Source organism: Balaenoptera acutorostrata, chromosome 1, assembly GCF_949987535.1.
Source record: "Balaenoptera acutorostrata chromosome 1, mBalAcu1.1, whole genome shotgun sequence".
NCBI lineage: Eukaryota > Metazoa > Chordata > Mammalia > Artiodactyla > Balaenopteridae > Balaenoptera > Balaenoptera acutorostrata.
In genome coordinates, this window is record NC_080064.1 from 6968556 (window position 1) to 6996343 (window position 27788).

General features: G+C 49.7%; 1 protein-coding gene across 1 annotated transcript; it reads right to left on the reverse strand.

Moving 5' to 3' along the window:
- Positions 1-3319: 3319 nt before the first annotated feature.
- On the reverse strand, positions 3320-27269 carry SLC2A7 (solute carrier family 2 member 7). The gene is given in 16 exon segments (XM_057529622.1): positions 3320-4214; positions 4812-4873; positions 4876-4923; positions 7019-7094; positions 10925-11005; positions 13060-13121; positions 13124-13139; positions 13776-13894; positions 13897-13962; positions 14442-14567; positions 16622-16774; positions 17596-17688; positions 17691-17719; positions 20061-20221; positions 23747-23830; positions 27096-27269. Coding segments are annotated over 16 exon segments (1572 nt in total). The 3' UTR covers positions 3320-3992.
- Between the last annotated feature and the right edge of the window lie 519 nt (positions 27270-27788).

The window sequence follows — 27788 nt, forward strand, 5'->3', positions numbered from 1 at the left end:
TATCTGCAGAGTCACGCCTTGGCAGCAACTGGGCTTACGTGTAAAGATTAGTGAGTCTGTGTAAACCAAGCAAAGCACAAGAACTATTCTTCATTCTCAAACAAGACACAAGTCAGGGGCACATGGACTGACTCAGTCTGAACCCCAAAGCTCAGAACAACACGGGTGAGGTTGCACGGGGAGAGGCTGCAGCTGTTACAACTTGGAGCCTTGGGTCACCTGACCTCGAATTAAACCCAGTCAACAAGCATTTATTGAACACCTGCTAGAAGTGCTGAGTATGGTCAAGACTTTGCTCTCAAAGGCTGATCCATCTCCGCGGGGTGGACAACAGAGTGGCAGCTGACAAGGGGAAGAAATCCCAGGGGATTCAAGGACTTGCTTTAGGGTCAGGATGTCTATGGCAAAGTGGACTTTAGACCTCCTGATTTTCAAGGTTGCACAACTCCCCATCACATGCACAATCTCCAAGACACAGCATGGTTTACTAATGTGAATTTTGAAAATATTTTTATTAGCCATTTTATTTCTTATTTAAAATGCACAATTTGATGTTTTGACATCTGTACACATCCATGATATTACCCCCACAATGAAGATAGTAAGCATTTCCATCATTCCAAAATTTCTCCCAAGCAACCACTGATCTGTTTTCTGTCACTATAGATTAGTTTGCATTTCCTACAATTTTACATAATTGAAATAATATAGTATATACTTTTTTGTCTGGCTTCTTGCATTCAGCAGAATTACTTTGAGATTCATGCATACTGTAGCATGTGTCAACAGTCATATCTTTTTATTGCTGCATAGTATTCGATTGTATGGATATACCACAGTTTGTTTATCCATTCACATAGGGATGCACTTTGGTACTGTGTCCAGTTTTGGGCCATTACAAATAAACCTGCTATGCACATTTGCGTACAAGTCTTTGTATGGACATATGGACATATGCTTTAATTTCTTTGGGTAAATACCTAGGAGGGAATGCTGGATCATATGGTAGATGTATGTTTAACTTTGGAAGAGACTGGCAAACTATCTTTGAAAGTAGCTGTACCATTTGCATTCCTAACAGCAGTGTACCAGCAAGAGTTTCTCCACATCCCTGTCAATACTTGATATAGTTGGTCTTTTTAATTTTAGGCATTCTAACAGGTAGGTAGAGGTATCTCACTGTGGTTTTAATTTGCATTTCCCTAATTACTAATAATTTAAGCATCTTTTCATGTGCTCACTTACCATCACATGTCTTCTTTGGGGAAGTATTTATTCAAATCTTCTGCCCATTTATAAAATGGAGTTGTTTGTTTTCTTATCATTGAGTTTTGAGAGTTCTTTATACATTATACATTTAGATACAAGTCTTTCTCAGAGATATGATTTGCAAATACTTTGTGCCAGTCTGCGGCTTGTCTCTTCATTTTCATAAAAGTGCCTTACAAATAGCAGAAATTCTTAATTTTGTCCAAGTCCAATTTATCAACATTTTCTTGTATGGATTGTGCTTTGGGTGTTGTTTTGTGCAACTCAAGCTCACAAATATTTATCTGTTATGTTCTATTCTAGAAGTTTTATAGTTTAAGGTTTTGATTTAGGCCTATCATCCATTTTGAGTTAATTTTTATACATGACGTGAAGTATGGATAAAAGTTCTTCTTCTTCTTCTTCTTTTTTATTTTTTGCATGTGGATGTAGTTGCACCAGAACATTTGTTAGAAATACTATCCTGTCACCATTCAATTGCTTTGGTCAAAAATCAGTTGTCTATATCTAAATCTGTTTTGATTACTGTAGCTTTATAATAATTTTGACATCAGGTAACATTAGTCCTCCAACTTCATCTTTCTCAAAGTTGTTTTGGTAATTCTAGCTTCTTTGCATTTCCACATAAACTGTAGAATCAGCTTGTCAATTTCTATCCCCCCCAAGACGTCCTGCTGGGATTTTGATTGGAATTGTGTTGAATCTATAGATCATCTTGGGGAGGATTAAGCCAACCTTGCATTCCTAAAATAAACCCCACCTGGACAGGATATATTATTGTCCTTATAACACTTTATTGTATTCTATTTAAAGTTGGTTAATAATTTTCCTATCTATGTTTATGAGGGTGTTGGTCTGTAGTTTTCTGTCTCTAGTTTGGTTTTGGTATCAGAGTAATGATGGTTTCTAAAATGATTTAAGAAGTATTCCTTCCTCTTAATTTTCTGGAAGAGTTTGTGTCACATTGGTATTATTTCTTCCTTAAATGTTTGGTAGAATTCACCAGTAAGTCCATCTGGGCCTGGAGTTTCCTTTGTGGGGAGGTTTTTAACTATGAGTTCAATTTCTTTAGTTGACGGAGGACTATACAGGTTATCTATTTCTTATTGTGTGGCCTTTGGCACTTAGTATCTTTTGAGGAGCTTGTCTATTTCATCTAAGTTGCCAAATTATTGGCATAAAACTGTTCATAATATTCCCTTCTTATCCCATCACCTTGCTGTATTCTATTGGGTAGAAGTGAGTCAGGTTTATCCAGGCTGAGACTGTACGTCCACTCCCACCAACGACAAATGCACCAGACCACCTTCTGTTTTACTCCAGAGGCAGCTAATGTGTTTGGATGACCCTGGGCTCACTCAGCCAACATTGTGGTGGGCGTCTCCTTTATTGTTTTGCTCTTGCACCACCAACTGGGCCCAGCACCATGAGACCCGGGCTTCCACTTCAGGACAGGCTTATCTGTGGCTCATGGGAAAGGCTGGTGGAGAAGACCTCTAGATGGGGTATGTGATCTAGGAGGGAGGAATCATCATTCTGGGGGAGAATCCTGGTGAGCTCCTGGAATTCCTGTATGAAATACCCGGGCTGGATGAGCCACAGGACCTGCTGGGGCCACGTCTTGAACCTCCTGAAGATTCAGTCACTGCCACAGGGCATTGGACACATCCTTGTAAAGAGAGCGAGGCCTGCGGCGGGGTGGGGGTGCGTTCTGGGATGAGTGTGCTGGGGGGCTCAGCTAACAGATAGGTTATAATAGTAATCATAAAAATAACCCCTGACATTTGTAAAATGCTTCTTAACTTACCAAGCATTTCCACCTGGTTTGTATGAGGCAAGAATGATCAGCCTTAACTCAGGGATGCAGAAACTGAAGCTAAACAAGATTAACTTACTTGACAAAGGACCAGATAGGCAAAAATGTTGGGGCCCCAAAAAAGATCTTAAGATGGTTTTAAATGATTTCTGTAAATTTTTTGACATGCCTCTGTTCAAAAGTTGCAGTCTGATTCCACCCACCCTCAGTGTGGGCTGGAATTAGTGACTAGTTTCTAAAGAACAGAATGTGGCAGAACTGATGCTATCTATGTGATGTTCAAAGCTAGGGGTGTGAGTGTGTAGAGCATTTTGTTTCTCTCTCTCCTTCCCCCACACGCAGGAATCCAGCTACCAAGGTATGAGGAAGCCCAGGTCATGCGTCAGTTTCAGCCAGCATCAACCATCAGAAATGCCAGTGAACAACTCCTGCAATCTGTAAACGCTGACCAGGATTAGCCCTGCAACCTACAGCCACAGAGAGAGAGGAAGCCACCCCAGGAAGGCGATGGAATCCAGAGCCTTGGTTTCTAGTTCTTTGATTCTCTGACACTTTGATCAGGATTCAGCCTCCATATCAAATGCTGAACTTGAAAAATTTTACTTTAAAAAAGTGTGTCCATCCACCATTTGAGTTTTGATGCCGAGGTAGAATCGGTGAATCTATTCTTGCCAATCAATACTCACGTACATGCCCGTCCTCCTAGGTCATTCCTCCCAGGGTTAGCGTTGGAAGCTAACTGCTTCTTAACTAAATCAGGGACCAAACTGGAAGACCAAAGTCTTCCAGTTGCCACTGGGGGCACAGAAATCTCACAGCAGTCACCTTCCCTCGAGGCCTGGGGCAGGGAGACCCTTCCTCAGAAAAGGAAGCCTTAAATGTGCCACCTGGGGGACGTGTTGAGCCACTAAAAGGAAGTCTCCCTGGCAGGCAGAGATGGTATGTGAGGCCCAGCATCTGTGATTTCTTCTTTCTTCTCCAGAAACTCCACTCTGTTTCTCTGGGCAAAAATTCGCTTTATCTCCATAAATGTTCAGCCCTTGGTCTCAGGAATGACCACGTAGATGTAAACAGCAGTGAGGAGGCAGATTCTGGCAAAGATAATGAAGCTGTAGGCACCACTGACCTCCTAGGCCAAGAGACAAGAAAACAGGAGGGGACGGAGGAAGAAAGGAATGCCAGGGACAGCTCTGGGTGAGGCCTTTGTGAGTCACACAGGAGTTTCTCAGTGGCCAGTTCTACTTTACACCCAGAGGAGTGGAATAGCTAGACAATTGGGTCCTGCCCTCACATCAAAAAGGACTCGGCCTTTTAACAACAGGGACAGAATGTCCTCTAGGCTTGACTGCACACCTTCAGAAACAGAGGAAGGAGGCGGACGTGGGGGAATCGTTCCCTCGCCCTGGCTCTAGCTTGCTTTGCACTTGGCCGACCAGAGCCCCTACATAATGAACGCGTCACCGCCTGAGTGTGGGACCTCCCTTCAGTGGTGGGAAACTGGCGTAGTTACAGTTTGGCTGAAGTGGCGCCACGTGTGTTTTATGGACCTTGGAGAGCCGCCCCCCCCCTTGTCTAATTAGCAGATGTTCTTAGCAGAAGAGGGACCCCTGCCTATTTCCCGGAGCCCCTTCTGCCTGGGGCGGCGGGGGGGAGGCAAGATGGAGCAGGAATTGGGGGCAAGGGGCCGCCCCCCACGCCGTGCTCCCCACCGCATGTCCCCACTCACCTGGACGGACGGGAACGCGAAGCCCACGATGACGCTGGTGAGCCCGAGCACGGCCCCGTCCAACGCGAGGACTGCAGGAAGATCGCCGTCCTCACCACGGAGGGCACGGGACCTGGGGGCAGAGAGCGCAGGACCAGCGGAGCGGAGAGGGGCGCGGAGGGCCCTTTAGGGGCACAGTCTGTTCCGGATGGCCAAGGAAGCTCACATGTCTCCTCCTGGGTGCGCCCATAGCTGAGCTTCGAGCTGAGCCTCTGAGGGCCTCAAGGTCACACCAAGGCCGCTCTACCCCGTGGTGGTGTCATTTTGAAATTCGCAGACAAGGGGAGGGGGCGCAGAGCTGAATGAGCGCTTGCGCCTGGGACGTGCTGCCCCCTGTGGTAGATCTGGGGAATGGCAGGCACCTCGCCTTGGGGCAGTTTCTCAACCTTTTTTCATTCAGGAGTCTTGTCTAAAATGTCTAAGGCCATTTTTCCCCCTTAATCACCATCCCTCATGAAATTTTAATACAACAGATATACTGTATATCCGTTTATATACAGTAGGTCTGTCTATGACTATATATTCTTTTTTTTTTTTTTTAATTTTATTTATTTATTTATTTATTTATTTATGGCTGTGTTGGGTCCCCGTTTCCGTGCGAGGGCTTTCCCCACTTGCGGCAAGTGGGGGCCACTCTCCATCGCGGTGCGTGGGCCTCTCACTATCGCGGCCTCTCTTGTTGCGGACGGAGCACAGGCTCCAGACGCGCAGGCTCAGCAATTGTGGCTCACGGGCCCAGCCGCTCCGCGGCATGTGGGATCCTCCCAGACCAGGGCTCGAACCCGTGTCCCCTGCATTGGCAGGCAGACTCCCAACAACTGCGCCACCAGGGAAGCCCCATATATTCTTTATATATTAACATATTATCTATATTCTTTATTAAAAAAATAAGATTCTGTCTCTCTCCCCCCAGTTAATTTCCGACCCTTGAAGATGGAGAGGAATTCAGAGCCCCGGAATGAGCTGCCCTCGGGACGTCAAATGGGAAACTCCTACAACTGGTGAGGAGGGGGCCCCTTCCTCAGGGCTTTGTGCCCCAAAGGGGTAGCAGTGAGGGAAGTTATCCACGCTGCCCTCCCTGGCCTCCTCCCTCCTGCCCCCTGGGCCGGGCACCCAAGCAGCGCTTTAGGAGCCGGCTCACATGTCGAATCAGCCCACCATCTGATCCCACATCTGCCAGCACAGCTGATTACCCCTGGTCTTCCAGGAGGAGCCCGAGGCCCAGAGAAGCACAGTGGCTTGCTTCGGGGAACGCACAAGCAGCAAGGGGCGGAATGGCCCAGAACCCAGGTCTCCCGACACAAACACCAGCACTGCTCCCACCAGGCCCTCCTCCCTCCGTGTCGGAGGTGTGCCGGGAAGGCTTCCTGTCGAAAACCCCACTTAAATAGCCTTCAACACGACCGTGTCGGTCTGGGTCACAGCTGCATCCCCAGAGCCTGGCACAGCAGGCGTTCCAGCAGCGTGTGGTCAATGGATCAATACCTTTATTTGGTTTATGGACAGCTCTTTCAAAACCAAGGTTCTGCAGGGAATGTTCTAGTCTTAGGAGTCGGAGGAATCTTTCCCCAAGCAGTGGGAACTGCATTAGATTCTCAGGAGGACACACGGGGGAGGGGAAGCCTGCAGTCTGGAGGCTGCCCCCAAGGAAGGTGGAAGTGAAGGCCCAAGGCTGCCAGCACACGGACACGGGGATCAAGCAACACAGGACTGTAGCTGGAGGCCAGGGGACCAAAGACAACTGAGCGTCGGGTGGGCTGTGGGCTTGGAGGCTAAAGTGAGCATGTAGAGGGTTTGGATGTGAACTGAGGGGCCCCCAGTGGGGTCTGGCTGGCAAGAGGCTCATCTCCTTCTTGGGCACTGGAACTGAAGCTGGGCAACTCTGGGAGCCACAGGAGATCGGGGGGCCCCCAGCCTGGCCGTGGCACTGGTTGGTACTTAGTAAATGTTTGTTGAATGAATGAATGAATGTGAGCTGGAACGGCCTTTCAAGAAAAAGGTAAACTGAACTGAGAATTCCAGTGTGGGTGGGGCTTGTGTAGGAACAGGGGAAAAGGTGGAGAGAACATCATGAGAATCCCCAATCAAGGGCATCCATTCATTCAACAAATACCGGGCACCTCCTATGTGCCAGGCCCCGGGGGGCAGTGGGGCATGCAGGTGCTCACTGGGCCCGATGGACTGTCCTGCGATGCAGGCGAAGACACAGATGATGCCAAGGTAAGACAGCTCAGGGACCGTGCTCTGTGGGGAGGGGCAGGGCTGTCCGCGCCTGAGAGGCCCAGGCCTGGGACCTCTAAGAGCCTGAGGCCAAGAGCCCCACATGCAGACAAGCCCACGTGCGGGCCTCACCTTCCTGCCCCAGGAAGGAGCCACACCTGGATTTCTGAGCACCTGCGTGGGCCTCCAGGGCTCTGAGGGCAAGAGAGGGAAGATGAGACCAGGAGTGACACCGAGCATTCTAGTCAACGGGGGCCTCCAGGAGCCGTACCTGATTGAGAGGAACGTAACAGGAGGAACGCCGACCACTTATTTATTTTCTGCCCTTCACAGATGCGGACCCACTGAATCTTCTTGACAGCCCTCTGAGGGAGGATATTATTGTCTCAATCCTACAAATGCGGAATCAGAGCACAGAGCGCCTGAACACAAAGAGGACACTGGGTCCCTCAGGGGTCCAGCAATGGCCCAAGTCAAATGATCAGCAGGGGATGGAGCTGGGACCCGGATTCTGCACTCTCTGCTAGAATCCTTCTAGAGGCATCAGACCAGGAGAGCTGGCAGACCCCCATCTCTGCTCCCCACTACCAGGGCAGCAGATGACACAAACTCAGGGTGAACAGGCTTCAACCAAACTAACTATGCGGGTAACTATTTCACTACAGTTATGAAAAACGCTGCGAAAGTGGGGTTCGTGCAGGGCTGGCGGTGGAGGTGGACCAAGAACGACTCCTTCAATGAAGTTGTCTCCAGGGGGCAAGGTGAGAGGTGAGCTGGGGGAGGGGCAGCCTCCTAGAATGGATGACTTGGGGATGAAGAGCCAGCTAGGCTGCCGAGCAGAGGCGTGACAAGCTCTGATCCACGCAGGCAGGCAGGGTGGGGTCCATTTCCATATTTGAAGCAAAAGAGGAGTTGGCTGCAGCTGGAGGGGATATCCTGGGTCTGGTGCCACCTGGGCAGCTGTTGGTTACGTTTTCAGGCAGAGCCAACAGGACTGGCCAATGGGTTGGAAGGAGAGAGTGAGAGAAAAAAAGTTGCCGGGGATGCCACCAAGGTTTCCAAAAGGCAACTGGCAACTATCTCTATAGATAATGTCCAGTTTTATTTACTTCTTTTCACCTAAGTCCCTAAATGTTCTAAGAACTTAGATTATTTTCAAATGAGAAAATAAGGTCTTTAAAAAGGAAACTTTGATTAAACCAAAACAGGACCATAACTAGCTTTTTAAAAAAATCACTTCCTTTTTTTTGGGTAAAGATTTATTTATTACTTATCTATTTATTTAATTTATTTTTGGCTCCGTCAGGTCTTAGTTGTGGCACACGGGATATTCGTTGTGGTGCATGAGCTTCTCTCTAGCTGTGGTGCGCGGGTTCCAGAGCGTGTGGGCTCTGTAGTTTGCCGCACGCTGGTTGTAGTCGAGGTGCGCAGGCTCAGTGGTTGTGGCACGCGGGCTCAGTAGTTGTGGCGCGCTGGCTCAGTAGTTGTGGTGCGCGGGCTTAGTTGCCCCGTGGCATGTGGGATCTTAGTTCCCCGACCAGGGATCGAACCTGCATCCCCTGCATTGTAAGGCAGATTCTTTACCACTGGACCACGAGGGAAGTCCCTGAAACTAGCATTTTCCTCCATAGCTGCATCACCACCCTCCACCTCGCCTGTTCCTCCACATGCTCCCCTGCCCTGCTGTTCCCTGACCACAGCCAGCTTCGTCCCCCTGAGGGTCCTTGTGCTCACCCAGGAATTAGAAAGGAAGTCATGATGGAGAGGCCAGCTTGGCAAAAAAGGCAAGGAATGAAGACATTGTCTCTGAATTACAAGAATAATCTCTTCTCACATTCTCATCCTCACATACGATTGCGTTTTCAACTACAGACGGTCTACTGACTTAAGAAGGTCCAAAATTTTCAACTTTACCATGGTGGGAAAGTGATACACAGTCACTAGAAACTATACTTCAGGGACTTCCCTGGTGGTGCAGTCGTTAAGAATCTGCCTGCTAATGTAGGGGATGCAGGTTTGATCCCTGGTCCAGAAAGATCCCACATGCCACGAATCGCCACAACTGCTGAGCCTGCGTGCTTAGAGCCCGTACCCGAGCGTAGCAACGAAGACCCAACGCAGCCAAAAATAAATGAATTTATACAAAAAAATAAGAAACTGTACTTTGAATTTTGATCTTTTCCCCGGGCTATCAATAGGCAGTACGATCCTCTCTTGTGATGCCAGGCAGCTCCCCATCAGCCACGTGATCATGAGGGTCAGTGACAATCACGCTGTTTTTCATTTTCTGTACAGTATTCAATAACTTACATGAGACATTCAACACTTCATTATAAAATAGGCTTTGTGTTAAATGATTTTGCCCAACTGTAGACGAATGGACGTTTTCTAACCACATTAAAGGTAAGCTGGGCTAAGCGATGATGTTTAGTAGGTTAGGTATATTAAATGCATTTTTGATTTACAATATTTCAACTTACGATGGGTATATTGGGGATGTAACCCCAATGTAAGTCAAGGAAGATCTGTATATAGTTTTTTTTTTTTTTAAACAGGAGAAAATCAAACAAAGTTTAATAACACGTATATAAGGCAGAGACCCAGGAAAACTAACTCTCTATCTGTATATAGTTGTATAGTTTTTTTTTTTTTTTTTTGGCCCTGCCATGCGGCATGTGGGATCTTAGTTTCCTGACCAGGGATGGAACCTGGGCCTCCTGCAGTGGAAGCACAGAGTCCTAACCACTGGACTGCCAGGGAAGTCCCATCTGCGTGTAGCTTTAATTGTAAAGGCACAGTTACTGCAAAAGCAACAACAGGGCAGAAACAGCTGAGGATATACAAAATGCTGTCTGCTTTCAGAATATTTCATAGTATGGCCATCTTATGTATTTTCAAAATTTTTGTAGAACACGCATAACAAAAATATGCTAAGAAAACGGCAAATTAAAGTGATGTAGTTCTTGTTTGGGCGGCCTTTTGTGTTTTAATCTTACTCTGATACGATTCCCAGTTACTCCATAGCCTCTCATTGCTTCTTTTCCTACTTCTTTCTGATCTGGGCTCCAACATATTTTTAATAGTAGAGACCGACATGCTTGTTGACACGTGTTAGGATTTCAAGATGAGAGCTCTACCCCATTTTATACTTGGGGCACACATCAATCAGACCAAGCTCACCTGCCAGCACCTCACCTTTCTTCTTCACCTCCTCCATCCTAATCTTCCGATTGGCCTGTGAGTGGTGTTCCTACTTCAGTTAAGGTATCTTCCTCTTTGTCTTACCACATACGAATACGTTTGGTCCCTGGTCATCACTTATCCTCACACTAGTGTAGTCTGCCGTCCACGCCGACCTCTGTTCTCATTTTCTTCTGCTTGTTGAATGGAATGACGTCCGATCTTCCGTCTCTTTATTCTACTCTAGATCATTACTGGTGGACATCTTCTAGTGCAGTGTGCTTAAGCATTTGCATATTGAAATATATGTTTTATGGAACTTCTTGTTTCTCCTTTACTTCATGGTTAGGGCATTCGATTTAATTATTTATTTGCATGTACATGGGTAGGTAATTGAAGTCACCCACGAACTCTACTTCAGGACGGGGCATTACATTGCACACGAAGGGGGCGTGGAGTTTGACACGCGGAGTTTGAGATCACTGGCTCTAGGGGTGTGGGTTCTGTTACAGGGACCTCCCACCCCCCTGCTCGTCCCCCCTCTGCGTGCCCCGCCTCCAGTCCCACCCCTCTGCGTGCCCCGCCCCCGTCCCACCCCTCTGCGTGCCCCGCCCCCGTCCCACCCCTCTGCGTGCCCCGCCCAGTCCCTTCCGGGTAGGAGAGCGAGGTCCGACCTGGAAGCGCAGCACCGAGACGCGGAGGCCGTAGCCGACCAGCAGGAGGCGCCGCCTACCCAGCCGCTCGACGGCGCCTGCCTGGAGGGGAAGGGCGGGCGGTGAGGAGCCTCGACGGCACCAGGCGGGGGGCGCCCGGAATTCTTGGGCCTGGGCCCCCCACTACCTCCTCAGCCCCTCCTGAAGTGCCCGCTCGCCCCTGCTGCCTGCTCCGTGGAACTTAGGCCCTTATCCTGACGTGAGCTTGACGTTCGTGCCGCAGACTCTGCACCACTCCTCCTCCCTGTCTCAGGCGTCTACAGACCCCGGGTCTAGGCTCCTCGAGCACCTCCCCCCCCCCCCCCCGCACTGTAATAACTACGTTTTCTAGTTTCTGCGTCTTTTGCTTTGACATCTGGGGGGCCTTCCTGACGCTGGAGGGACTGCCCCCTGCACACACCGTTAGCCAGTTTCTAGAGATAGCAGACAGCTCAGCTGTGTGTGCGCCTTTCACATGAAACCAGCCCGGAGCTACCCCATCCCCACCCCCTGCTCCATCAGGCTCTCACCTGGCCCCGCCGCCCCCAGCCAGCGTCCCCCTGCCTTATCACCCAGGGCAGGTACCAGACAACCGGGAACAGCCCGGCATTGATGCCCTGGAACCGCCGGAAATCTTTCAAACTAGGCAGTCCCTGCCTTGCCTGCTCCTTCCCACGGAAACCACAAGAAAGGCTCTTGCCCACGTACTGCTGCCCACCCCTCGCCCCCAGATGCTTCTCCATGTGGCCTTGTGTGCACCTCTCTCCCTTGGGAACCGTGAGCAACGCTGTCTTTTCAGTGGCAATCATCTCAGACCCCCGAAATAATAATAATACCTACATTTTCAAATAGCCCCCTCCCATTACCTGCTACTTCAGTTCACATCGAGGCCACCCAGACTCTGGCTTCACATCATGAGGGTCCCTCTCACCCCCAGGTACTTTCTTTTCCACTGCCAGGAAACACACACCTCCTGATCAGCCTGTACCTTCTCGAATATTCCAAGCTTGGACAATGCTTCGTCCGACCAGCATGCCTTCCTTCCTTCTTGTTCTAATGCCCTTTTTATTCTACTCCATCCTCACCTGCAGCATCCACAACAGTGCCATCAGCAAGGCATCACCGTCACTCCATGCCAGGCCCTGTACGGTCACTTTACACATGTCCCCTCCGTCCTCCCAACAACCCTACAGACGGGGATTATCACTGCCATTCAGTGAGGGCCCAACAGGAGCAAAGCGGCAATCCCAGCACTGTATAAACAAGGTAGAGGTAAGACCAACGTCTCCTTCTGTGCTTAGTACCCAGACACGGCTCCTCAGGGAGGCGCCCCTGTCTTTCTGGCTTGGGTTTCTCCAGGTAGGATGATGGGGAAGAGGGTCCTAGTTATGACGATGTACCCTAGAGGAGGAGGGCTCTGAGGACAGAGGGTGGACCCTGCCCTAGAGGAAGGCGAGGGGCTACGGGAATCGGCTGGAGGAAGGGGTGCACAGACTCCAGGAAGGGTGGAGAATTGGGCCTGGGGGCCTCCCAGTTCCTCCCATTTCCGGCGCTTTTCCTTCACTCGGCCCTCCCCATCATGCTGAATCCTCTGAAGTTTGATTGGGGCTTATACTGGCTCTGGGGAAAATACAGATAAGTAATAAATAATTTTCTAAAACACCTTTGACCTCCAAGGTAACTCAAGAAACAGGAACCAAAATAATAGTGAGATAACTTGGAAAAGTTCTAGAGAAAGGACCATCATGGTCACTTGACCTTGTAAATGAGCACACCTCTGTCTATTCACTTTTTTAACACAGGCATAAGTGGTTCAGATTTTAAATATAAAACTCTGAAATAATAGTTTTATGCCAACAGTAAACAACACCTGCATCGGTGTACTGGGTATTACAATCACCGTAACCGTTGTACAAAGGAAGAAACTTGAATTTGAAGGTGTTTAAGTGGCCTGGTTAAGGTCACACTGTGGTAAGTATGGGCACATCCGAAAGTCTGTGTCCCTCCAGTCACCCCAGGACCAGTGCCACCAGCAGTGGACCCTGGGGGGCTCTTGTCTGCCCGCGGGGCACCGACTCAGAGATGCCCAATGGGAAGGACACTTCTGGGTGGCTCACCGAGATGACGGTCATCACTATGTTGACCCCGCTGGCACCCACTGTTACTTACTGGGAATCATGTCCGCATAGTAGTTGACCTAAAACAAAAGCACAAGGGCTGTGAGGAGAGGCCTGAGGGCCCAGGCCACTGACAACCTTCCCGACTCTATAACACACAGTCCTGAAAGCCTAGGGGACCCCTTGGACAGGAAGGAGGCAGTAGGTGGGAGAAAAGAGCCGTGACCTGAAGACTTGAGACCTGGGATGGAGGCTGGCTCTGCCGGAGCCCAGGTTATAGCTCTTCCCCTCTCGGGGCCTTGAGTTCTGCATCTGTAAAATGGGACCCTGAGATTTTTCCCTCTGTCGCTTTGTTAGTCTATGATCTCAGGCCCCACAGAATGACCCCTCGCCTCTCATTCCAGGCCTAGGCAACCCCAAGCTCAGCTTCTCTCGTAGCCCAGCCCCAAGGATGTGGGCAATGCAGCACTTCCGAAAGCCACCATGTGCCCTGGCCCCTGCCTGGGCTGTGTACCACTCAACGTCTCCTGCTGAGCATCCGTGAGTCCCCGAGGGCCTGATGCCACCACTTCCTGACACTTTCCTTAAGCACCATATGGGTTACGCATCCAGTCTCCGACGTTTCTGGAAGCAGCCTCCCACCCCTGTTTTTGCAGATCTTCACCCTTCGCCAACACCATCAACAGATACAATTATAGCAAAAGAACCGCGCATACCGCGTTGACCCTGGAGAGCTGCTGGCCGGCCATGGGCACGATGATGGAGACCAGCTGCCGGCGGACAGGCAGAAACGTGAAGAGGCTGAGCATGGACAGGCGGCCCTCGGCCCCCTCGGCCGGTCCTCCACGCGCATTTCTTCCATCTCGTCCTCCACATCTGCCCAGCCTCTCAGCTTCCGCAGAGCTGCGGGGAGCAGAGCGGTCCCCTCCTGTTGCTGACAGCAGCTGACCCAAGGCTTAGGGACACACAGGGGGGCAGCTCCCCAGGAGCTCGGCCCAGTCCTGGCCACAGGCTCCCCGTTTTCCCAGGGCAGGATGCTCATTGGACCCCAGCTAGGTCCCCAACACCATGACCGTGTCCCCAGTCACAACCACACCCCGACCTGGGCAAGCTTGCAGAAGTCAACGCCCACCAACCATGATGCCGGCTCTGACCGTGTTCTCCGCTGGACTACACCCCAGAGCTGCCCTGGACTCCCCAGTGCCAGCGGCACCTTTGTCCCGTCCCACTGGTGCCTGCGTCGTGGAGTGCCTTTCCCCACCCTGCCCCCTGCCCGTTCTCTGCTTCGGGCACTAGGGAGGGATGTTTGGCGGGCACGGGGAGGCGGCTGGGAAGTGAACATGGTGGGAGGGTCTTGACGAAGCAGCCTGTATCTCCAGTACCTTGTCGAACTTCTTCTTCATCTCTTTTCTGAATCAGGGTGGACCTCGGGCTCTCAGGGAAGAAGGGCAGAGAGGGGAGCCAAAGCAGTGTGGGGACTCCCGTGAGTACCAAGCGCACAGGCCAGCCTGGAAGGACCCAACACTGAGAATAGCCTGGTAGGACCCAACACTGAGAATAGCCTGGAAGGACCCAACACTGAGAATAGCCTGGAAGGACCCAACACTGAGAACATGAACACCCAACACTGGGGAATCCCTGCCCTCCAGCTGACCTTCCGCATGTCCTGACTCTGTCCTGACTCTGTCCTCTTACAAACTCACTCACCCACATTGTTCCAGCCCTCCGTGAGAGCCAAGGACAGCAGGGACCTAGTCCTTGCCGAGATGGGGCTGCCCAGGACCCACCCACAGCAGGGTTCCACATTTTAAAATGGAGAAAATAATTACAATTTTCAAAAGATCTGCTGTTAACTCATTCTGCAGGAAGAGTATTGCTTTTCTTAGGAACAGCATATGATTTAAAAGTGTGAGCCTTAGAAAAAGTGAACCCATGTCTTGTTCCTAACTTTATGGCTGGAAATGGCATAATCTCTGCCTTGCTGGAGGCTGGGGTCGCGGAGGGTGCTGGAACCAGCACTGTGGCTGTGTGAGCTCCTTCTGGAAGGTCTGGGTTAAGGAGGCGGCATTGAGATTCGTCTAAGCCTTACTAGCTATGATGGGAACCGCAAAAGTTATTTCACTTCTCTAAGCCTCAGTTTTCTCATCAGTAAAATAAAGATGATGATGATGATGATGATGATGGTGATAAAGTGCCCCCTGAAGAGTGGTGAGGGGTGACAGGCATCGCACACTAGGCATCAGCACAAGGCAGCTGTTGGCAGCAACGGGCCCAGCCTGGCTTCCCCTTCAGCTGCACTGGGGTAGTTTGGGAATCGTTAAAACTAATGACCTTGGGCTTCCCTGGTGGCACAGTGGTTAAGAATCCACCTGCCAATGCAGGGGACACGGGTGTGATTCCTGGTCCGGGAAGATCCCACATGCCGCGGAGCAACTAAGCCTGTGCGCCACAACTACTGAGCCTGCGCTCTAGAGCCCGTGAGCCACAACTACTGAGCCTGCGTGCCACAACTACTGAAGCCCACGCGCCTAAAGCCCGTGCTCTGCAAGAAGAGAAGCCACCGCAATGAGAAGCCCGCGCACCGCAACGAAGAGTAGCCCCCGCTCGCCGCAACTAGAGAAAGCCCGCGCGCAGCAACGAAGACCCAATGCAGCCAAAAATAAATAAATAAAATAAATAAATTAAAAAAAAAAACAAACAAAAAAACTAATGACCTTTCACTGAGCACCACTGGGTCCCGAGTCTCTTCAAGGTACTCTGGGGAATACAAAGTCATAAATCCACCCATTAAGGAATTCCTGTGGAATTTAAGTAATTTGAAAATGTTTACGAGGAATAAATAAATAAATAAATAAACCCCACTGTGTTCTCGTGGGCCTTTAATGCTGGCCTGCATTCAAGCCACACTCTCGGGGCCATTCTCTCGCCCACTCCCCCAGAGGACCATTTCCCCCTTTCTCCTCTGTCCTAAAGCTTCCCTCCCGCTTCCCCAACCTGCCCTCTCAGGCAATGGCCTGGCCACCTTTCACTTGGAAAGTAGAAGCAACCAGAAGAAAACGTCTAGAGGAGCCACGTCCACCCACGTGACAGTGACCTTGGCTGTGTGCCTGCCCCTCCTGCATCGATCGCCCTCGCTGCAGGACCGTTCCCACAGCGTCCCAGCTGAAAAAACAAAACAAAACAAAAAACCCTTCTCTCCAGCCTGCTTCCCCTTCCAGCTACCCCCCAACTTCTCTCCTTCCTTTACAGCAAAACTCCCAAGAGTCGTGTGTGCCCCTTGTCTCCGGTCTCCTCCTCCCAGTCCCACGCACAATTTGTCCCCATCGCTCACCCGAACTGCTCTCGTCAAGGTCACCCGTCTCCAGCGAGCCACACATTGCCCAACCCAAAGGGCACCTCTTGGCCTCACCTGACTTGATCTGCCAGACACATGGGCACAGCCGAGCCCCATGTGTCCAGACCCCGCCCCCTCGGCCCCGCCATAGTTCCCACGCTCCCTCTCCCCGCCCCCCGCCCCCGCCTCCCCCCCACCCCACACCGCACCTCGGTGAGCCGCAGGTACCTGTAGGGTTGCCCAGGATGGCTTGCAGGCTGAAGATCTGTGCTAGGAAGATCCCCACGATGACAAACACCTCCGTCATTGTTCCCAGAGCACCCCTAAGGTTCTTGGGAGCTAACTCTCCCAGGTGCACGGGAAGGGCACTGTAGGAGATCCCTGGATCTAGCAAAACAAAAACCAGGGGAGGAGAAAAGAAACGGTCCCAGCCTCCTGGGGCCCGGAAACCTGAGATTTAATTCATCTCATAGTCCCTGAGTTTCTCTGTGGTGTCAGCACCACTGACAGGCAGCCTGTACCCCCCGCTTCCCCTCCATGGAGATGGAAATTGGCTCCGTGGACTGTTTAGTTCGCACTAAGAAGGAAGCCTTTCCAGAATCCTCAGACTCCCAGGGGGCACGGCAGGATATCCTCTCCTTCCTAGCTGTGGAGCTGGGCCCCTTGTTACAGGCAAGGACTGTGTTCCTGGGATGTGGGACTGAAAGATAAGCCTTTGGCTTGGGATTATTTTCTGATTTTTCTGAACCACAGGTTACTTGTATCACTTTTTTTTTTTTTTTTTAATAGAAGAAACCACCATAGTTAAGAAAGCTCAGACCCCTGCTGACAGAGTCCCCAAATTCTGTACTCTTTTGCTTGAAGCTCCTCATCCTCAGTGTGAACTGTACACCTTCCTTGGAAGATACCTTGTAAAGCCTTATCAGTTTATACTTCAAGGTAAAAGTGTGTTTTTAAAGATCTTCGCCTGATAGATTTTGTTAAATAAGGGGAAGGGGAGAGAGAACATGAGGTTTTCGAGAGTCCGGGGATGGAGACAAGAGGATGCCCCCAAAGGGAAAAGAGCCATTCAGAACCAGGAAGACCCTTGCCGCCCCTGCTTCCAGCCTTGGCCAGTGGTGCTGGGTGTGTCTGACTCAGACCCTTCCCCCCACTGGTGACCCTGAGCATGGGCTTGGGGCTTCAGCCATCACTGTAGGTACCTGCACAGACTCCCAGCGCCACTCGAGAAAAGATGATCAGCTCGGAAGCTTTGCTCACTTTGCTGACTCCCTTCGGGATGGCAGGGATGGCAGGAAGACATTGTTGATCAGCAGTGTTCCCTTTCTGCAAGGACAGCAGAGCCCAGAGGGCAGGGGGGCCGAGGCAGCAGAAGCTCTCTTGACACCAACTCCTATTCTCCAGGGCAGCCGTTATAGAAGTGCCAGGAACGTGCCTGAGAAAGGCTGATGGCTGGGAAGCACAGAAAGCAAGGACCAGTGGGCAGAGGTCCCAGGAAGGGAGGTTTGGGGTCGGCAGGGGTGGGGTGAGGAGTGGGAGCACGCTAACCATTGGAGCTGACTGAAGATGGTAGGGAAGGGAAAAGGAATGGGCCTGCCTCTGCAGGTAGCGAGCTTCCTGTCACTGGTGGTATTCAAGCAGAGACTAGGCCGGATGAAGACTGTCAAGAATGGTGAACAGGGGAACCCCACAACAGATGGGCGACAGAGCTGGATTAGATGATCGCTAAGATTCCTCCCAAGGCTGAAAAACCATGAGTCTATGAAGCGGGGGGAGGGAGTGTCCGAAAAATAGAACTATGCTGGATGCCCCCTGCCTGTCCCCCAGGATGCATACCTACCTTCCAGACTGTGTTCTGTGCCCCATGCTGACTGGCATCAGTGGCTCCCTTGCCCCCTCATCCCCACATGTGGCTTGGATTTTGCCAAAGGAGAAAACAGCAGTGGATCCGGAAGGAAGATGGTGGCCCAGCTACAGCGTGGCTGCTGGCTGCCCCACCCTTGGTGATCTTGCCACACGCTGCCCACATTCGAGGACCATCAGGACCCTGACTGACAGAGGTGCATCATCTCTGATGCCAGGACTGGGGGAGGGGGGGTCTCGAAACAGAAACCCAGACACACCTCCTGGGGGGATAGTCCTAAGAGATCTACAAAAGTCCCCTGCTAGGCAACACTGAGGACTCATCAGATACACAGACTGGTTTTCTCAGGCCACCTTTCTCTTCCTGGGGTGGCCATACCCCCAAGAGAACTGCCGTCAAAGCCCAAACTCAGAGCAGAGGATCAGCCAGCCCAGAGGCTGCAGGTCCAGAGAGAACAAACAGCCCACACGAACCCCTTCCTGATGACCAGGAAGCCTTAGCTTAGCTCAGGGCTTGCCCCGACCCCACTAGGGCAAGGCCAGCTCCACCACACCAGCTGGTCTCAGGGTCCTCATGTGCAAAATGAGAGCAATGATGAAACCATCTCTGAGGTCCCAAGTTCTGTGACTCTGGGTTCAGACAAGGAGGTGGGGGCCAAGCTTCTGGAACAGTCCAATCACTCTTGGTGTAGCTGAGAACAGCACAGTCTGAATTACAAAAAAGTTTGGATTATGGCATAATTGCAATACAGTGCATGTTTCCTTCATTCAAGTGTACAACGAATGGCAAATTAATTGTTAATCAACTATCTATAAGAAGAGGTCCTACGAGTCCTGCTTTATACATAATTAATTTTCAATTGCCAATATTTTCTTTGTTTTTTTGCTTGTTTTTGTTTGTTTGTTTGGCTGAGACTTGCCATTTGTGGGATCTTAGCTCCCTGACCAGGGATTGAACCCCGGCTCTCGGCAATGAGAGCTCGGGGTCCTAACCACTGGACCACCAGGGAGTTCCCCAGTATTTTCTTTTATGCATGAAAACTGAACTGGTATGGTTCTTTAAGAGCTAGTTTTCTTTAGAGGGCTTCCCACTCCTCCCTACAAACTGCCGACCATGGCTCATCAAGTCCAAGTGTAACTGTGAATTCCAAAGACTGAGATCCGGCCAAACGGAATTCCGTGGGGCCTCACCCTGAGAACTTGGCTCAAGCCCTTCCTTCCTTCCTGGGAACCTTCCTGGGAACCTTGATCTGGACATCCCTCCTTATCTGCAGAGTCACGCCTTGGCAGCAACTGGGCTTACGTGTAAAGATGAGTGAGTCTGTGTAAACCAAGCAAAGTACAAGAATGAGAATTCTTCATTCTCAAACAAGACACAAGTCAGGGGCACATGGACTGACTCAGTCTGAACCCCAAAGCTCAGAACAACACGGGTGAGGCTGCACGGGGAGAGGCTGCAGCTGTTACAACTTGGAGCCTTGGGTCACCTGACCTCGAATTAAACCCAGTCAACAAGCATTTGTTGAATACCTGCTAGAAGTGCTGAGTATGGTCAGGACTTTCCTCTCAAAGGCTGATCCATCTCCATGGGGTGGACAATAGAGGGGCAGCTGACAAGGGGAAGAAATCCCAAGGGATTCAAGGACTTGCTTTAGGGTCAGGATGTCTATGGCAAAGTGGGGGCTGGACTTCAGGCCTCCTGATTTTCAAGGTCGCACAACTCCCCACCACATGCACAAATGCCAAGAGACAGCATGCTTTACTAATGTGAATTTTGAGTGACAGCAGCACCCTTCTTCTTTACCTGCCACATTTGTCAACCAGCAGGCCAATAAGCAGGGACCGCACCAAGATGCCCAGAGGAGACATGGACATGGTGCAGGACCACAGCAGCAGCATGACTTTCTCGTCCATGAAGGCTCTGTATCGCTCAAAGTAGGTTTCATTATAAAAGGACTTCAAGACCTGGAAGACATTGCCCCATCCATAGACAATCAGGCAACTCATGAGAGACCAAGAGGTAATGTTCTCAGTTGCCTCTGGTCATTGTCCTGAAGGATGTGTCTACCAACACCCTCAGGACACAATTGATTCTCTGTTGTTACCTGGAGATAAAAAAAAAAGCTTACTGTATGATGGGGTGAGACGAGGAACCAGACTGCTCAAAATGTTAAAAATTCACTGTTGGGAATTCCCTGGTGGTCCAGCAGTTAGGACTCCAAGCTTCTACGCCGGGGGGGGGGGTGCAGGTTTGATCCCTGGTTGGGGAACTAAGAACCCACATGCTGAGCGGCACGGCAAAAAAAAAAAAATCACTTTGCAGAACCTTGCTGTGCAAGAGGCAACATAAGAAATATTGTTACTTCAAGACAGTATGGTACTGGCACAAAAACAGAAATATAGATCAGTGGAACAGGATAGAAAGCCCAGAGATAATCCCATGCACATATGGTCACCTTATTTTTGATAAAGGAGGCAAGAATGTACAATGGAGAAAAGACAGCCTCTTCAATAAGTGGTGCTGGGAAAACTGGACAGCTACCTGTAAAAGAATGAAATTAGAACACTCCCTAACACCACACACAAAAATAAACTCAAAATGGATTAAAGACCTAAATGTAAGGCCAGACACTATAAAACTTTTAGAGGAAAACATACGCAGAACACCCTATGACATAAATCACAGCAAGATTCTTTTTGACCCACCTCCTAGAGAAATGGAAATAAAAACAAAAATAAACAAGTGGGAGCTAATGAAACTTAAAAGCTTTGCACAGCAAAGGAAACCATAAACAAGATGAAAAGACAACCCTCAGAATGGGAGAAAATATTTGCAAACGAAGCAACTGACAAAGGATTAATCTCCAAAATATACAAGCAGCTCATGCAGCTCAATATCAAAAAAACAAACAGCCCAATCCAAAAATTGGCAGAAGACCTAAACAGACATTTCTCCAAAGAAGATATACAGATTGCCAACAAACACATGAAAGGATGCTCAACATCACTAATCATTAGAGAAATGCAAATCAAAACTACAATGAGGTATCCCTCACACCGGTCATAATGGCCAGCATCAAAAAGTCTACAAACAATAAATGCTGGAGAGGGTTTGGAAAAAAGGGAACCCTCTTGCACTGTTGGTGGGAATGTAAATTGATACAGCCACTATGGAGAGCAGTATGGAGGTTCCTTAAAAAACTAAAAACAGAACTACCATACGACTCAGTAATCCCACTACTAGGCATATACCCTGAGAAAACCGTAATTCAAAAAGAGTCATGGGGCTTCCCTGGTGGCGCAGTGGTTGAGAATCTGCCTGCTAATGCAGGGGACACGGGTTCGAGCCCTGGTCTGGGAAGATCCCACATGCCACGGAGCAGCTGGGCCCGTGAGCCACAACTACTGAGCCTGCGCGTCTGGAGCCTGTGCCCCGCAATGGGAGGGGCCGCGATAGTGAAAGGCCCGCGCACCGCGATGAAGAGCGGTCCCCGCACCGCGATGAAGAGTGGCCCCCACTTGCCGTAACCAGAGAAAGCCCTCACACGAACCGAAGACCCAACACAGCCAAAAATAAATAAGTAAAAATAAATAATTAAAGTAGCTATAAAAAAAAAAAAAAAAAGAGTCATGTACCAAAATGTTCATTGCAGCTCTATTTACAATAGCCAGGACATGGAAGCAACCTAAGTGTCCATCATCGGATGAATGGATAAAGAAGATGTGGCACATATATACAATGGAATATTAGCCATAAAAAGAAATGAAATTGAGTTATTTGTAGTGAGGTGGATGGATCTAGAGTCTGTCATGCAGAGTGAAGTAAGTCAGAAAGAGAAAAACAAATACCGTATGCTAACACATATATACGGAATCTAAGGGAAAAAAAAAAAAAAAGGTCATGAAGAACCTAGTGGCAAGACGGGAATAAAGACACAGACCTACTAGGGAATAGACTTGAGGATATGGGGAGTGGGAGGGGTAAGATGTGACAGGGTGAGAGAGTGGCATGGACATATATACACTACCAAATGTAAAATAGATAGCTAGTGGGAAGCAGCCGCATAGCACAGGGAGATCAGCTCGGTGATTTGTGACCACTTAGAGGGGTGGGATAGGGAGGGTGGGAGGGAGGGAGACGCAAGAGGGAAGAGATATGGGAACATATGTATATGTATAACTGATTCACTTTGTTATAAAGCAGAAACTAACACACCATTGTAAAGCAATTATACTCCAATAAAGATGCTAAAAAAAATATATTGTTACTAATTGTATGACTTTGGGCAAGTTCTACCTCTGTAAGTCTTAGTTTCCTCCTTGGTTATAGAAATAATATATATCCAATAGAGAATTTATGAGCATTCACTGTGATATAGTGATGGCACATTGCTTGACTGAGAAAAAAATGTTCCTTCAATGGTAATAATGATAACTATATTAATATAAGCCATGAGCAACTACTGCAGTACCTCCTATAAAGCAGAATAAAGTGTAGCTATAAAGTAATGACAGTGATTTTTAAAAGTAGAGCAGGACTCATACACCCAAATGAATGGGAACAGACACTGGGTCCTGTCCTTGCCCTTTCAGGGACCTTCTTCCTGTAACTATTTCCTGTCTGTCCTGCATCACTGGTTCAGTTATTTTTTTGGCCACGTGGCATGGCTTGTGGGATTGAAGCTTGTGGGCCCAGGTTCAATCCCTGACCTGGGCCCTCCACAGTGAAAGCACCAAGTCCTAACCACTGGACCACCAGAGAATTCCCAGTCCATCTTTCTTTACTGCATCCTTCTCATCACAATACAAACATGACTCTTGCCCTATAAAACCCTAACACAACCCCCCTTCTCCCTTCACTAAGTTTCATTTTTTGTTCCCCTGTGCAGCAAAACTCCTTAAAAAGCTGTCTCTCCTCCACCCCGCCCATTCTCCCTGAACCCACTCCAATCAAGCTTTTGTCTCAACTCAGCTGCTCTTGTCAAGGTCACGCATGCCCTCCATGAGGTCAAAGCCAGTGGTCAACTCTCACTCTTCATCTTTACTCGTCATCAGGGCCTGTCCCTCCCTCCTGACTCACATGCTTTACTAGGCCTTTGGGATACTCTTTTTCCTTTGCTTCCCTTTACCCCAATCCCAACCCCTAAGGGTTTAGTCCTTGACCCCATCCTTTTTGTCATCTGCAAGTGGCCTTCCCAGGGGAACGGCAGTGGCACTAAGGCCCAAAGCGACTGGGCAGGGAATCCAAGTCCATCCCCTCCCACCCCCTTCCCAATGTGCCTGGAAAGGATGACATTGCAGGGCCGGGGGGGCGGGGGAGGGGAATAGCCCACAACCCTAGTCATTCCCTGGTCTGCAGAGGCCGGCCTCCCAAGAGTACTAGAGGAAGGCAGCTGCTTCCGGAAAAAAGCCGGTGGCTTCCGGAAGAAAGATGGCGGCCTCCACAGAGCAAGATGGCAGCCTTCTCCTGCCCACCTCTTGCCCACCCACCTTGTGCGGCGTGTTAACCACAGAGATGTTGCAGCCATGTTGGAAGGCCGAGCCAAAGGCTGTGCTCAGCGTGGGTTGGAGGCGCTGTGGGAGAGGAGGTTTACGGTCAGGACCTGGGAGGTTAGTCCTGGGAACTTCCGGAAGTGGGGCCGAGGCTGGGCTGGAAGTGGGGGTGGAGGACCCCAGGCCATGCCCAGGGGAGTGGGGAAGGTGCCGGAGGCTGGGGGGAGTGGATGGCATCATTTCCTGTTCCTTGAACGCATCCCCCTCCTTAAAGATATATCTGTGCGTCTGCTCTGGGCCTGGCCCTGGATGAAGTAGGGGAAGCTTCAGGAAAAAGGTCCAGCGTACTGTGCCCTTGAGGAGCTTACATTCTAGTGAGGGGAGGCCAACAAAACAAAACGAAAACACAGACAAGTACGAGACCTCCAAATAACGGTAAGGCTATGAGGACAATAAAACAGGTAATGGGATAGAAGCCAGTGGGGGACAGAGGAGGGGGCTCTCTGAGCAGGTGCCTTTAAGCTGAAACCTGAAAGGATGAGGTGGGCCTGTGAGCTGCTGGGGGAGGAGTTTTCCAGACAGAGGAAGCAGCAAACAAAGGCATGGCTTGCCTTTCACTCCTGGACAAGCCCTGAGGAAAACCAAGGCAATCACGTTTCCATGGCTACCCCAGCACCCAGGGTAGTTCCCGGGAACTGGCCCCCGGGCCAAAGTCTGAGGAGGGGCCAGCAGAACTGGGGCAGGGTCTGTGGCTGCCTGAGTCGGTGCCACCCTGGGCTCCAAGAAGCCAGCTGGTGCAGAGCCATGGCCCCAGACCATCCCCCCACCCCTCTGCTTGCCTGTTACCTGCACCTCTGACCCCCCCGCCCCACTATCTGCCTGACTGCCGACAGCCCTCAGCCCTGTGCAGCCAGCAAACCAGCCAGGCAGACAAAAGCAGGATTTGGGCAACTTCAGAGGCTGGGGGAACAGGACGGGGACGGGGGTCTCCCACACTTCCCTAGAGCTGGACTCAACGCCTCCTCTCTTGTGTCTGAGCTGGGATGTTTGGGGAAGCTGCTTCCCCCCCACTGCTCTCCCAGGGCTGGTGGCTCCCCAGGAAAGGCAGGGGCAGTGTTGTCCTCTCCTTGCTAGAAGCATTTCAGGAGCCTTCCCCTCCCTCCACAGTCCCCTCACCTGCTGGCAAAGGGACAGTGGCAGTGACAGTTTCCTAGACTTGGCACTTACCCCTTCCCTGGGGGGGGGGGCGGTGGGTGGGTGGAGGAGTCCCTGCCTCTTTTTTTCTCTGTCCTTGTTCAGCTGAGAAGCAGGTGTGCTCTGCCTCCCAAGTAACACCTGGATCCTGCTCTGTGTTGACAGCCTGGGGCCTGCGAGGCTTTATTACCCTTTTGGTCTCTGGACCCTGCTGACTTTCCCCAGGAGAATATTTTCCTTGGACGTGTTGATAAGATAAAGATTCACACTCAGAGTGAATTTTGTCTTTGTCTCCATCAAGCCTCAAACCAGAAACTCTCTGGTTGCACCAAGGAGAAGAAAAATACCACCTGCCCTGGGTCCCTAGAAATGAGGTGTCTTGGAAACCAAGTCGGGCCTGATTGCCTGGATCCTTTATGCGTCTCCTGTGTTATCTCTCCATCTGTGCTTCCTCTTACGAATTTGGACTAATCGTCTGTTTGGGGGAAAGAGCAAACTAAGTACTTTTAAAGAGATACAACTTAGTTATTTCTACTTACACTTATTTGTATTAAATAAGTCAATAAAATATTGAACAAAAAAGTGCTCATTTCAGAATGATCACTATTAGAAAGAGAAATATCATATGATATCACTTATATGTGGAATCCAAAAAGAAATGATACAAATGAACTTATTTACAAAACAGAAACAGACTCAGAGACTTAGAGAATGAACTTATGGTAGGGGGGAAGGGTGGGGAAAAGGGATAGTTAGGGAGTTTGGGATTGACATGTACACACTATTATATTTAAAATGGATAACCACTGATCTATATTTCTGTTTTTGTGCCAGTACCATACTGTCTTGATTACTGTAGCTTTGTAGTATAGTCTGAAGTTGGGGACAGATGAATGGATAAAGAAGATGTGGTATGTGTATATAATGGAATATTACTCAGCCATAAAAAATGAAATTGGTCATTTGTAGAGATGTGGATGGACCTAGAGTCTGTCATATAGAGTGAAGTCAGAAAGAGAAAAACAAATTTCGTATATTAACACATATATGTGGAATCTAGAAAAATGGTGCAGATGAAGTTATTTGCAGGGCAGGAATAGAAAGGCAGATGTAGAGAACGGACGTGTGGACACGGGGGAAGGGGAGGGTGGGATGAATTGGGAGATCAGATTTGACATAAATCCACTACCATGTGGAAAATAGTTAGCTAGTGGGAACCTGCAGTATAGCACAGGGAACTCAGCTCGGTGCTCTGTGATGGCCTAGTTGAGTGGGATGGGGGGGAGGGAGGTCCAAGAGGGAGGGGATGTGTGTATGCATATGGCCGATTCACTTCGCTGTATGGCAGAAACTAACACAACATTGTAAAGCAATTATACTCCAATAATAAAAATAAACTAAAATGGATAACCAACAAGGACCTACTGTATAGCACAGGAAACTCCGCTCAATGATACGTGGCAGACTGGATGGGAGGGGAGTTTGGGGGGAAATGGATACATGTACATGTATGGCTGAGTCCCTTTGCTATGCACCTGAAACTATCACAACATTGTTAATCGGCTATACTCCAATATAGAATAAAAAGTTAAAGTAAAAAAAAAAAAAGGAATTATCTCTATTAGCAAAAAAAAAAAGTAGGGAATAACTGAATAAATTATGACAAATCAACTGGAATGCCAGGCTGCCACTTCAAGGGATAATTATGAAAATTACGTAGGGACATGGAGACATGTTATGAACATCATGTTAGGTGACTAAAGCAAAATACACTTGTGTGCCTGGGTAAAAACGTGTTGGCACATGGACAGCAGCATGATGGCCACAGGGATGAGAGAACATGGGGGCCTTATTTCTCCTAACGGTCTGCTCATGACAATTTAGGTATTCTCCCAAGTGCTACGTGTTTTGTCTGCTGTGCCCCTCATCCCTTCTGAGACCTTGCTAGCAGAGTGTTAACTCTTGGGAAAGGCCTGGGCCCGGGACACTTCTCTACCAAGACATGAAGAGCCCGCACAGCCTGTGCTGGGCTTTTCACCCTGGGAGGGACTATCTTTCCGTCTCAGGCTCAGTGTGCGCTCCAGGGTTCTGCTTAAAGCACATACAGCAGTGGCCAAAGGCAGGCCCCCAGCTTCTGTATTTCAGCCCTCACGGGGTGCGGGTGGAGAAGGTGGGGTCCTCCCACGCAGCACAAAGTGGGGCGCGTGCAGCCTCCAGGCCTGCGGATCCACTGGCTGTGGGGTGGCGGATGCTTTGCCGGGAGCTGGATCTGGCACGTGCTCTCTCTCCTCTTCTGCAGTAAGTAGACGCTGTACCGCGTGAGCATGGTGTGTGAGTGGTCTGTCCTCAGCAACCTTGAATCATGCACTCATCTCTCCCCTGGGGGGCACGTCCCTGCCTTTTAACCTTGACTGCACAGCCTGGTCCCCAGTGAACAGTGAAATCTTAACATTTCTATTTCTACCACGTCTGTCCAAGACCATCTAGGCTTTTTCTATCATGTCCCTGAAAGTCCTTCCAGCCTCTTCCCATTGCTCCATGCCAAAGCCACTTCCATATTTTTAGGTATTTGTTACAGCTTCCCCTGCTTCTCAGCACCAAGATCTGTATGAGTTTCCTGTGGCCACTGTAACAAATTACCACACATTTAGTGGATTAGAACCACACAAATGTATTACCTGACAGTTCTGGAGGTCATAAGTCTGACAAGAGTCTCAATGGGCTTAAATCAAGGTGTTGCCTTTCTGGAGGCTGTAAGGAAAGGCCATTTCTCTGCCTTTTCGAGCTTTTAGAAGCCTTCCTCCATCTTCAAGGCCAACAATATCAGACTGAGTCTTTCTCATGC